This window comes from Trichechus manatus, unplaced genomic scaffold (assembly GCF_000243295.1).
Source record: "Trichechus manatus latirostris isolate Lorelei unplaced genomic scaffold, TriManLat1.0 scaffold00015, whole genome shotgun sequence".
Classification (NCBI taxonomy): Eukaryota; Metazoa; Chordata; class Mammalia; order Sirenia; family Trichechidae; genus Trichechus; species Trichechus manatus.
This window is the reverse complement of record NW_004443951.1, coordinates 26356522-26370121: the sequence shown is the minus strand read 5'-3', so window position 1 is coordinate 26370121 and position 13600 is coordinate 26356522. Positions and strand designations below refer to the sequence as shown.

General features: G+C 40.7%; 1 protein-coding gene across 9 annotated transcripts in view; it reads left to right on the top strand.

The window, feature by feature from the left end:
- The window catches only part of ZCCHC17 (zinc finger CCHC-type containing 17), an 88600-nt gene that overhangs the window by 67829 nt on the left and 7171 nt on the right, over positions 1-13600 (top strand). For all 9 annotated transcript variants that reach the window (XM_023727300.1, XM_023727296.1, XM_023727295.1 and 6 more), the window contains 2 exons: positions 1458-1558; positions 3318-3460. In XM_023727300.1, the coding sequence (XP_023583068.1) occupies positions 1458-1558; positions 3318-3460 (244 nt within the window). The remainder of the gene's footprint in view (positions 1-1457; positions 1559-3317; positions 3461-13600) is intronic.

The following is a 13600-nucleotide window of genomic DNA, read 5'->3' as shown; positions in this document are numbered from 1 at the left end:
CTGTAAACCTTCATCTAAAGTGAGAATAGCAGCACAATTGGAAGAGCATAGCCGATGTCACTGAACTGTGCATGTAGAAATTTTTGAAATGGTGTATCTTTGGCTATGTATATTTTCACCAAAAAAAAAAAGAGAGAGGGTTGACTTGTCGTGGGGTTGTTAACCAATGTCATAAAACAATATGTGTACTACTGTTTCATGAGAAACTATTTGTTCTGTAAACCTTTACCTGAAGTACAATTAGAAAAAAAACAAAAAACACATGGAAAACAGTTTGGCAGTTTCTACTAAAGTTGATAGTCTAAGACTCAGCGGTTCCACTCCTAGGTATATACCCAACAGAAATGCATACATGTTTTCACCGAAAGACATGTACTAGACAGTTCACAGAAGCACTGTTCATAATAGAAATTATCCAGTGCTTATCAACAGTAGAATATTTATACAGCAGTGAGAATGAATGATCCACAGCTATACGTAAGATGATGAATCTCACGAAGATAACGTTAAGTGATTGAAGCCAAACAGAGAAGGGGTAATACTCTATGGTTCCATTTAATATAATTTACAAAAACAAGTAAAACTAATCCATTCTGGTTAGAAGTCAGAATAGTGATTACCCTTAGGGGAGGCCTGGTGACTGGAAGGGAGTCTGAGAGGGGCTTCAGAGGTGTGATAGTGATCTGTCTTGATCTCAGTACTGGTCACGTGGATATGTTCAAATCGTGAAAATTAAATTGAGCTGTATACTTATAATGAGCACTTTTCTGTATGTATATTATTCTTTGGTAAAAAGTTCAGAAGTTTTAAAAAGTGCTATGGGAATATGAACAAAGATTAACTCTGGCTGAGGGGCCCAGAGAAAATGACTTGATCGAAGGAGAAATGGTAACTGAGCTGAGCCTTGAAATATTTGGATGTAATGAAGTGGTGAGGTGGGAGTAAAGAGGGGAAGCAGAGCATTTCAGAGAGAGGGAACTACCTGAACAAAGGCATGGAACCATCTGTTGAAGGTAAAATAGTTTGGTTTGGCCAGAGAATTTTGTACAAGTAAAGATGAGGTTGGAAAAGTAGGTTAGAGACAGACTGCAAAAGGCCTTGCATGCCAAGGTAAGGAATTTGGACTTGATTTTCTACGAAGACCTTAAAGGTCTTTTAAACCCAGGAGTGACCTGGTAAGGGGTGTAGGGAGTTTAGCAAAGTGAGAAATTATATTTTTATCCCCTGTGCATCAGTGCGATGAGGCATAATCTCATTAATAATTGTTAATTCAGAGCTTTGTCCTGAATGAAAAAACTGGGCTATTTCGTGCCATTGCTTTTATTGCCTGTCTCCTTTTGCCTGGTGCTTTTTATTCTCTCTCCCTGTCAAAAACAACGAAAAACCAAGGTACATTGCTCTGTAGTATCTCAGGCCACATCTCTTAAAGGGGGCCAACAGTATCCTTTTCATTACAGGCAAGAAGAGAGACGGAGACGGTCCTTCCAGGATTACACTGGGCAGAAGATCACCCTCGAGGCTGTCCTGAACACTACCTGCAAGAAGTGTGGCTGTAAAGGTAAGGTGAAGTCTCTGCCTTCCCAGTCTCTCTGTCCTTGTGAATGGACCATTTACAGGATGAAGGAGGCAGCCTAGTATGAGTTTTGCTCACGGGTTCTTAGCGAAGTGTTGGCCTCACCTGCTTATGCTATTACTCCTACCAGACTCATGTCAGAGATGGGAGTTCATGACTTGATGCTTTTCTCTGTTCCCTTTTCTGAATGCTGTTCTTGCCAGATACTATACTACCGCCATCACCACTTCCCACACTCTGTAGCTAATGACCTGCCTTGGCAAAGTCTCCATTTATTATGCCAGGGTAAGAGTGTTGGATTATGATTAACGCCTTAAGTTTTATCTCCAGGGACCACTAGTGTTCTGCTGCAAAAATGAAGAGACTTGGAAATATACTCCTTCAGGATCCAGGCTAAACTCTTCATTTCTCATTTTTATCTCTTTTAACTTCAGAGTTCTGAATATAAAATCCTTTTAGTAATAAGAACCAGGATAGTCACTTCCTTTTAGTTCTATTTCTTCAGGTTTCCTCTAGTCTTACTCAAATATTAAAGAGCTCTTTCAGCCTGATTTCCCTTGTTGGAGCTATAATGAGTGAGGTTGCCAGCTTCTCATTTACAGAGTGACCTCAATTTGTCACCCCTTCTCCCTAGCCTTCCAGTCATCCTTTCTGTTGATTTTTTTTCCAAAGACTGGTAGCAGATTCGTGGCCTGGTTGAGTTTTTGGGGTTTTAAGCCCCTATTCATCATTAATATAGACGAAGAAAGGGAAAAGTAAAATTGAAAGAGAAAACCTCCTCAGAGGAATTGTGGGAGCATTCCACCTGCTTGGAAAACTCTGTTGTATTCCCCTTCCAGGCACCTTTTAGCTGCTGGACCAAGAGGTGTAAAGTAGTTCACACACAGCTTTTTGATTGTCTAATACAATTCCTCTGTGTCCCTGAGGCAGGGTCTAAAACAAGCTCAGACAAACAGCCCTGTAGAGCATAGTGTCTTGATAGCACTATCGGCTTAGGGAGAGTGGGGGTGCTCCCACCTTCACCTTGTGTCCACCAGGTGTAACCTGAGGCAGAGGAGAATAGTGAGAAATGGAATTTGGCCCAGTCAGCAAAGGTAATGCCAAAGGTGATTGGTTTTGGTGCAGCAGAAAGAGCACAGGCAAGGGAGCATGGGGCCTGGGATAAGCTTTAGTTCTGCTGCTATCTGTGTGACCTTGAGCTACTTCTCTGCCCTGGGCCTTCATATACTCTGCACTGGAGACTGTTCGATGTGATGATCTCTAAGGCCCTTGCCAGACCTGACAATCTGAATATTCAGTGCCCCTAGGTGCCTCCTTCTCTGTGTTAGCTTGGATGTGAGTGCCTCCATCCTGCCAGCTGCCTAAGAGCTAGCTTCCTTTAGGACCTGACCTACCACTCAGCTCCCTCTGCTAAGCATTCTGCTCTCTGGAGCAGCCTTTCATTGTCAGGAATAAGTTCCAAAATAGATCTTTAAGAATTAATAAGCCCTGTTGGTAATGGAGGGCAGCACAAGCCTGCATCCTCATATCCCGAGCAGTGCCAGTGTTCCCACAGCCGTAGGACCAGCTGCTAGTCTGGCTGTGGTTGAGCGAGCAATGCCATCTTGAAGTGACAAAATCTGCTCTGAATGAACTCAGTAATAACTCCTGAACCAGCTAGCCCCTTTCAGGAGCCTCTGGGGAAGATCCATCTGCCGAGAGGAGAGACTACTTTCTCCTTCTCTATCTTTTCTACTCTTCACAGGCCACTTTGCAAAGGATTGTTTCATGCAGCCGGGTGGGACCAAGTACTCCCTGATACCTGATGAGGAAGAGGAGAAGGAAGAGGCAAAGTCAGTAGAGTTTGAGAAGCCTGACCCCACAAAGAATTCTAGAAAAAGAAAGAAGGTGAGTACTCTCTTGCTTTTATTTTATATATTAGTTTCTAAGTTTTAAAATGAAAATGTGCTATTTGCTGAAATTTTGGAAATACTGAAAAATATCAAGAAGAAAATTTAAATCCCCTGTAGTCTTTCCACCCAGAAAAAGTACTGGTAATATTTTTGGTATATTCCAACGTTTTTTCTAGGTAATAAATATATAGATAGATAGCCACACATAACATATAAATACAAAATTATGGTTATACTAGGTAAGTTTATTTTCTACTGTTTTCATTTTACTTATCAAAAGCATTTTCTGATATCCTTAAGTGTTCTTGAAAAACTTTATTTAAGACCAGACTTAATGGTCTGACAGACTGTAGGATCCCCCCAAAACTGTGGCCCCCAGATGCTCTGTTAACCCAGAGCTGAAACCATTCCCGAAACCCACTCTTCAGACAAAGATTAGACAGGCCTATAAAACAAAAAACAATACATGTGAGGAACGTGCTTCTTAGTTCAGTCAAATATATGAGACCAAATGGGCAGCTTCTGTCCAAAAGCAGGATGAGAAGGCAGGGACAGGAACTGGATGAATGGACACGGGGACCCTGGGGTGGAAAGGGGAAGCATGCTGTCACCATTGTGGGGATTGCAACCAATGTCACGAAACAATATGTGTATACGTTTTTGAATGAGAAATCAACTTGAGGTGTAAACTTTCACCTAAAGCACAATTAAAAAAAAAAAAAAAGAAAAAGAAAAAAAAACTTTATTTAAGACCTATATAATAATCCTACCCTATGTATGTGTGATGATTTATTTAATCATTTTCCTATTGCTAGATATTTGGGTTACTTCCAGTCTTAATCTTTGGCCACATCTCTTATTGTTTTCTTTGGATAAATTCCTGAGGAAAATTGCTGAGTTAGGGCTTTAAGGCTGTTGATATATTTTATCAAATTGCCTTCTAGAACATACTTAACTGTCCCCTGGCAGTGTATAAGAGTGCCTGTCACTCTGAATTCTGTCTCCTGTTTACTGTAGGGCAATTCATAAAACAGACATTATTGTGGTCCCAAAAGTCTGCTACATAGAAAGGAAATAAAAGAACTATGCTATAGTTTGTCAAGAAGTAGTTGTTCTTCTGTTGTGTAGTGTTTTTCTAACTCTGGCCAGTTATTGGGTTTTGTTTTGTTTTTTTAAGCTTTGGAAAACTTCTGTTCAATGGTCATTTTTTACCAGGCAAACCTAGCAACACAAAGACTAAGATGAGGTCCTTGTCCTTAGTGAGCATTACCTGCGAATTAAGTATTGTCTTCATTTATAGGTGAGAAAAAAGGCTCATTGTACCATTATAAGAATTAACCAAGTATATGAATAATGATTTATTGATCTTTTATTGATTTACTTATTGATTGATGTTTTCTCCCTGGGTTATCATATCCTTCCTAAGACTTTAGCTGCCTTGATGACTTCTGCATCCCTACCTAGTATCCCACAGGTACCTCAAACTTTGGCTCAGAGTCAAACAAACCTAGTTTGAAGCCCTTTTATGCTACTTACCAGCAATGTAAATTTAGGCTAAGTTCAGTTTCTTAATTTTCAAGGTGAGATTCTTGTGATATTTGATGACAGTGTTTTTGAGATGCTGACCTCTCAAAAATAGATATAAATTACTGACAAATAAGTACTTACTGTAATCAGTGTTGACTGTCAAGACTATTAGCTCTTCTTCAGCACCTCTGTCCCAACACACCAGAAAAAACCACTGCCAAAACCCTGTTTCTATCCTCATTTCTATTACTTGATTTAGTGGCAGCAGCACCCTTCCACTCTCCCAATAAAGAAACCAGTATGCCATTTTATTTTCTTTCTGCTTTCCGTTTCATATCTAGTCAGTCACCAAGTACTGTCAGTGACCTTTTAAATATCTCAAAATTCTAGTCCTCCCTCCCACTCCCACTGTTAACTGTGCAGTTTGTCTCCTCAGATCTCTCACTTACATTCAGAATATTGAAATAGTCTAGGAAGTTTTATAAAATACATATTTGCCCCCCACTTTAGGTACCGAATCCACATGGCCTAGATCTGGGCATCTGATTTTTTTTTCCAAATGTCTTCTTCATCTCACTGCCCACTTCTCTTCATTGCTGGTTCCCTACCTCTGCTTTAACTCTGAATGTTGGAGTGCTCCAGGGCTTTCTTAGACTGCCTTCTCTTCTATATCTATCTTCTCCCTAGGTAATCTCATTCTGTCCCATGGTTTTAAGTACAATTTATATGCTTATTACTCCCAAATTAGGTATTTGTATCCTTATTTTTGTCCATATCTGTATTTCTATCTCTGACTTTTGCTCTGGAACTCCAGATTTAGATATCAGACTATTTGACATCTCCATTTGGTTGTTTCATTGGCTTCTCAAGCTTAACACACAGTTGTTGATTTTCTTTCGTAAAGCAACTCCTCAGTGACTGGATTCACCCAGTTGCCCAAGCAAAAAATCCTAGGAGTAATCCTTGAGTCTTCTTTTCCTCATCCACCACATCGAATCTGTCACCTTATTCTAGGTCTTTGCTCAAAGGTCATTTTCTCAGAGAAGCCTTTCCTGAATGCCCTAGTTACTATATTGGGCTCTCACCCAGGGCATTCTATTCCATCAGTGAATGCTAAGGAATTGCTGTTTTGGTGTTAGTAGAGGGTGCTACGTAAGAAACTGGGATGTGGAGTTGGACGGCCTAGGTTCCTGTTGCAGCTGTGCCACCTTCTGACTATGGGAACCTAGGCCAATTACTAAACTTATCTGAGTCTCTGTTTCCCTATTTGTAAAATAGAGATAATAAGTATCTACCTCATAAAGTTGTTATGGTGAGGTGATGCATGTAAAACTGAGAACAGGGCCTGGCATGCAGTAAAGTTCCAGTGAATGTCAGCTACCAGTAACTGCTGATTAAGAACAGATGCTTTGTGGTCAGAGAGACTGGGTTAAAGTACAGAATTTGGCACCTAGTAAGTACTCAACCTCATCAAACAAGGGAAAGAATAACTCACCCAGGAGTCCCTGGGTAGTGCAAACAGTTAAGCACTTGGCTGCTAGGCAAAAGGTTGGCGATTCAAACCCACTAAGAGGTGCCTTGGAAGACGGGCCTGGCAGTCTGCTTCTGAAAGGTCACAGCTTTAAAAACTATATGGAGCAGTTCTACTCTGCACACATGGAATCATGATGAGTCGTAATCGACTTGATGGCAACCAACCACAAGTACTCAGTAAATCGTAGCTGTTACTATTATAGGAGCCTGATAGCACAGTAGTTGAGCGCTCAGCTGCTAAACGAAAGGTCAGCGGTTCGAATATACCAGCTCCTCTACGGGAGAAAGATGTGGCAGTTGGCTTCCGTAAAGATTACAGCCTTGGAAACCCTATGAGGCAGTTCTACTCTGTCCTATAGGGTCACTATCAGTTGGAATTGGACTGAATGGCAATGAGTTTGGTTTTTATTACCATTGTAATTATCATGTAACCATTTAGCTATTGTTGGGCATTGAGTTTGTTTCTTTTTTTAAAAATATTATAAATAATAATTCTGTGATTATAGATTTTTCCGTATTTGAAAACATTATTGAAATTATTACTTTGGGATAGTATTCTGTCTATCTGCTATTGTTGTTAGGGGCCATCGTGTCAATTCCAACTCATAGCGACCCTATAGGACAGAGTAGAACTGCCCCATGGGTTTCCAAGGCTGTAATCTTTAGGGAAGCAGACTGCCACATCTTTCTCCTGTGGAGCAGCAGGTGGGTTTGAACCACCAACCTTTTGGTTAGCAGCTGAGTGTTTAACCACTGTGCCACCAGGGCTCTTTTCATCTGTAATTTTTGTTGTTCGGTGCCGTAGAGTTGGTTCCAACTCATACTGACCCTATGTACAAAAGAACGAAACACTGCCCAGTCCCACACCATCCTCACCATTGTTGTTATGCTCAAGCCTGTTGTTGAAGCCAGTGTGTCAATTCACCTCATTGAGAGTCTTCCTCTTTTTTGCTGACGCTTGACTTTACCAAGCATGATGTCCTTCTCCAGGAAGTAGTCCCTCCAGATAACATATCCAAAATATATGAAACGAAGTGTCGCCATCCTTGTCTCCAAGGAGCATTCTGGCTGTACTTCTTCCAAGACAGATCTGTTCATTCCCCTGGCAGTCCATGGAATAATCCACATTCTTCACCAACACCACAGTTCAAAGGTATCAGTTCTTCTTCGGTCTTCCTTATTCGTTGTCCAGCTTTCACATGCATATGAGGTGATTGAAAATATTGTGGCTTGGGTCAGGCACACCTTTGTCCTTGAGACATCGTTGCTTTTGGACACTTTAAAGAGGTCTTTTGCAGCAGATTTGCCCAGTGCAATGCGTCTTTTGATTTCTTGACTACTGCTTCCGTGGGCATTGATTGCGGATCCAAGTAAATGAAATCCTTGACAACTTCAGTCTTTTCTCTGTTTATCATGATGTTGTTCATTAGTCCAGTTGTGAGGATTTTTGTTTTCTTTAATGTTGAGGTGTAATCCATACTGAAGGCTGTAGTCTCTCTAAGTATGGTGAATGGATACAACCCTGACGCACACCTTTCCTGACTTTAAACTACACAGTATCCGCTTATTCTGTTCGAACAGCTACCTCTTGGTCTGTGTATAGGTTCCTCACGAGCACAATTAAGTGTTCTGGAATTCCCATTCTTTGAAATGTTATCCATAATTTGTTATGATCCACACAGTCAAATACCTTTCCATAGTCAATAAAACATAGGAAAACATCTTTCTGATATTCTCAGCTTTCAGCCAAGATCCATCTGACATCAGCAATGATATCCCTCATGCCACGTCCTCTTCTGAATCCGGCTTGAATTTCTGGCAGTTCCCTGTAGATGTACTCCTGCAACTGCTTTTGAATGATCTTCAGCAAAATTTTATTTGCATGTAGTATTAATGATATTGTTTGATAATTTATGCATTCTGTTGTATCACGTTTCTTTGGAATAGGTACAAATATAGATCTCTTCCAGTAGGTTGGCCAGGTAGCTGTCTTCCAAAATTCCTGGCATAGATGAGTGAGTACCTCCAGCGCTGCATCCATTTGTTGAAACATCTCTACTGGTATTCCGTCAATTCCTGGAGTCTTGTTTTTCTCCAGTACCTTCAGTGCCGCTTGAACCTCTTCTTTCAGTACCATTGGTTCTTGATCATGTGCTACCTCCTGAAATGGTTGAACATCGACCAGTTCTTTTTGTTACAGTGACTCTGGTTATTCTTTCCATCTTCTTTTGATGCTTCCTGCGTTGTTTAATATTTTCTCTGTAGAATCCTTCAGTATTGCAACTCGAGGCTTGAATTTTTTCTTTAGTTCTTTTCAGCTTGAGAAATGCCGAGCATGTTCTTCCCTTTTGGTTTTCTATCTCCAGGTCTTTGCACATGTCATTATAATACTTCACTTTGTCTTCTCCAGCTACCCTTTCAAATCTTCTGTTCAGCTCTTTTACTTCATCATTTCTTCCTTTCACTTTAGCTACTCTACGTTCAAGCATTTCCAGAGTCTCTTCTGACATCCATTTTAGTCTTTTCTTTCTTTCCTGTCTTTTTAATGACCTCCTGCTTTCTTCATGTATGATGTCCTTGATGTCTTCCCACAACACGTCTGGTCTTCGGTCATTAGTGGTCAGTGCTTCAAATCTATTCTTGAGATGGTTTCTAAATTCAGATGAGACGTACTCAAGGTCGTACTTTGGCTCTCGTGGACTTGTTCTAGTTTTCTTCAGTTTCAACTTGTATATGAGCAATTGATGATCTGTTCGATAGTCAGTCCCTGGCCTTGTTTTGACTGATCATATTGAGCATTTCCATCGTCTCTTTCTACAAATGTAGTCGATTTGATTCCAGTGTGTTCCATCCGGTGATGTCCATGTGTATAGTCGCCATTTATGGTGTTGAAAAAAGATATTTTCAATGAAGAAGTCGTTGGTCTTGCAAAATTCTATCATGTGATCTCTGGCATTGTTTCTGTCACCAAGGCCATGTTTTCCAATTACCAATCCTTCTTTGTTTCCAGCTTTCGCATTCCAATCACCAGTAATTATCAGTGCATCTCGATTGCATGTTTGATCAATATCAGACTGCCGAAGTTGGTAAAAATTTTCAATGTCTTCATCTTTGGCATTAGTGTTTGGTGTGTAAATTTGAATAAAGAGTCATATTAACTGGTCTTCCTTGTAGGCGTATGGATAGTATCCTATCACTGACAGCGTTGTACTTCAGGATGCATCTTGAAATGTTCTTTTTGATGATGAATGTGACACCATTCCTTTTCAATTTGTCATTCCTGGCATAGTAGACTGTATGATTGTCCGATTCAAAATGGCCAATACCAGTCCATTTCAGCTCACTCTTGCCTATGATATCGATGTTTATGCATTCCATTTCATTTTTGACGATTTCCAGTTTTCCTAGATTCATACTTTGTACATTCCACATTCTGATTATTAATAGATGCTTGCAGCTGTTTCTTCTCATTTTGTGTCATGCCACATAAGCAAGGGAAGATCCCAAAAGCTTGACTCCATCCATGTCATTAACGTTGACTCTACTTTGAGGAGGCAGCTCTTCGTCAGTAGTCTTTTGAGTGCCTTCCATCCTGAAGGGCTCATCTTTTGGCACTATATCAGGCAGTGTTCTGCTGCTATTCATAAGGTTTTCACTGGCCAGTTTTTTCAGAAGTAGACTGCCAGGTCCTTCTTCCTGGTCTGTCTTAGTTTGGAAGCTCAGCTGAAACCTATCAAGGGTGAACCTGCTGATATTGAAAATACTGGTGGAAAAGTTTCCAGTATCACAGCAACAGGCAAGCCACCACAGTACAACAAACTGACAAACACGTGTTGGTATCTATAATTACTAGGTTAATATTACTCTTGCTAAACATTGCCAACTTAATGTCCAGAAAGGTTGTTCCCATTTATATTCTCAGTGGTATGTAAAGTTATTCTATCATTTAAAATATTCTGCAAATTTAATAATAGATGAATAATGTTTTAATTTATATTTCTTAGTAGCAGGGCTAGATTTTAACCATGATTCTATTTGTATGTTCCAAGGACAACTCCTTTTCTTTTAACCTTTTAGGAAAGATAAATGGTATTTGTCAGATTTCTAAAGTGGTCCGGTGGATTATCTCACTACTGAGGGTGTTTGGTTGACCTTAATACATCTGGTCAAATTAGTTATTTCTTTGTTTCTAAAGCTGCTTTGATATATGTATTTCATTTCACTAAAAAGCTTATTGAGCATATGCGAGGTATGAGGCTCTTTATGACCTGCTTAGTCATCCTATTATCCTACCTTTGTCTTTCACTTACAGCAGAATGGTCTGATGAAAAATAGCAGGGATAATCATTAGCCCTTATTACTTTTTAAAGTACCTTTGTGTGTATGAACTTCTAACTCATGAGCCCTCTTTGATTAAAAAGTACTCTAGGGAGTTGAAAATGTTAAAACTTCTCCCTTGATGCCCACCTTTTCGACTAAGATACCATCTTGCATCATTGTCCTTGCACCTCACTGTTAATGTCTTCATTATTGTTTATGCCTTGTATTTGTTTAGCACTGTACCTTTGTATTTTTTATTTTATCTTTACTCAATCCTGTGCGGTAGCTAGACAAGGCATTATTATCTCACCATTTTACAGTTGAGGGAAGTGGAGATTCAGAGAAGTTGACTGACTCATCTGGAGTCACAAAGCTGTAAGACATGATGCTGAACTGAGAACGTAGATCTTCAGATTCCAATCCAATATTCTCTGCTGTTTCATTGCACTTGAGTCATTCATTCATTTAATTCTTCCAGTCATTCATCCATTTAATTCTTCAATTATTTAGTTAACCAACAAGAGTGCATTAAATGCATCATATTTGTCTAGCATTGTGTTAGGTGCTGGACTTCTCAGGACCTGTTCGGTCACTTTTTTGCCAGTTTTTGCTTTGTCACTAGCTACTCTTACCAGCCATCTGATATTATCCATTGATCTGTTTCTGTTCACAACCATAAATCAAGACTCCAGGCCTCCAGTCTGTTTCCTTTCACTGTCTAAATCTTTGATTCCAATAAGAGGTTGGCTTTCCTTCAGTAGAAAATTTTACCTGAGATAGATTTTTTGAAAAGTATTGTGAGAGTGGCAGATTCAGAACCTATCCAATCACTGGTCAGCTCTAGGAGTCAAGTGCGGAACTGAGTAGCTTCCTCTGAAGGGAAACGCCTTCAGCAGACCATGCTGCCAAGTCGGTCAGTGGGTAGCAAGAATTCCTGGCATGTGGAAGGCCCACGTGATAGGCGACTCACATGAAATAAAGGTCATAGCACCTACACTCAAGCAACTGATAGTATGTGGAGAAAGAGAAGCAGCCAAGGTATAACTGGGTAGCAAAGGACAGAAACTCACTTGAACTAGTCTAAATGAAAAGGGGCTCGTAGGATCTCTTGGTGCCCTGGTGGCACAGTGGTTAAGAGCTTGGCTGCTAACCGAAAGTTCGGCAGTTCGAATCCACCAGCCACTCCTTGGAAACCCTATGGGGCAGTTCTACTCCATCTTGTAGGGTGGCTATGAGTCAGAATCGACTTGACGGCAACAGGTTTTTTGATAGGATCTCATGAACATCCAAGAGAGGAAATCAAGTATAGCTGGGCTACTTCATGTCACTCCCTTTTTCTGACTGGAAAGTGAGAAACTGAGGCTATTAGGCTCTCACCTCTGCTTCTTCACAAGTGTGTTTTGTTGTCCTGCTTTTTTCTGTGGTATAGTATGGAAGAGAATGGGTAATGCAGAGCCATTAAGACAGGAGAAAAGGGCATGTTCAGGAGCAAGGAGATGGCCTAGGATAAAGGAAGGATGTCACCTGTTCCAAACAATGCCTGGCGCATAATAGGTGCACACTAACTACTCCATAATCTCTTCTAGCTGTAGCTCCTTGGGTTCCTTCACTCAGTGAGACTGCTTTCAGGTATAGAGTGACAGGGACTGACTCCTGCTGCTGTTGCTGCCGCTGCTGCTGCTGGTGGGTAACACTGAAGGAGCAGGGGCAGAGGTAATAGATCGTCCTAGCCTTGAGCGCCCACCTCTTTTCATCAAACATACATGTTTTGAACACATGACCTTATCCAAAAATCTAGAATGCATTGCTTTAGTTCTGTATGCCTGTTCAGTACCCGTGACAGTTTTTGTCCCAAAACCAAACCCATCGCCGTTGAGTTGATTCTGATGCATAGTGACTCCGTAAGACAGAGTAGAACTGCCGCATAGGGTTTCCAAGGGAGCACCTGGTAGATTGGAACTGCTGACCTTTTGGTTAGCAGTGGTAGCTCTTAACCACTTTTATTGGGCATAATTAGAAAGAGAGGAAACTATGTTGTGAATGGAAATGGGGTGTGAAGTGGCTGGTAAAATAGGAATAAAGGTTTTTGCTGTGAAGGCCTGAGTAGTCTTTCCATGAACTTGTAATCTGTTCTTTGCTGACCTCTTTCATTTATCATATGCTATCATGGGTCTTCTTTTTTTTATTGTTGTGCTTTAAGTGAAAGTTTACAATTCAAGTCAGTCTCTCATACAAAAATTTTATACATACATTGTTATGTGACCCTTGTTGCTGTCCCTATACAGTGACAACACACTCCTCCTTTCCACTCCAGATTTCCCGTGTCCATTCAACCAACTCTTGACCCTCCCTGCCCTCTCATCTCACCCCTGGACAGGAGCTGCCCACCAAGTCTCATGTATCTATTTGAGCTAAGAAGCACACTCTTTACAAGTGTCATTTTATGTTCCATAGTCCAGTCTAATATTTGTCTGAAGAGTTTGCCCCAGGAATGGTTTTAGTTTTGGGCTAACAGAGAGTCTGGGGGCCATGTCTTCCGGGGTCCCTCCAAAACCATTAAGTCTGGTCTTTTTTCTAGAATTTGATTTCTGTACCCCACTTTTCTCCTGCTCCATCCGGGACTCTCTGTTGTGTTCCTTGTCAGGGTGGTCTTTGCTGGTAGCCAGGCACCATCTAGTTCTTCTGGTCTCAGGCTGATGAAGTCTCTGGTTTATGTGGCCCTTTCTGTCTCTTGGGCTAATACTTGCCTTGTGTC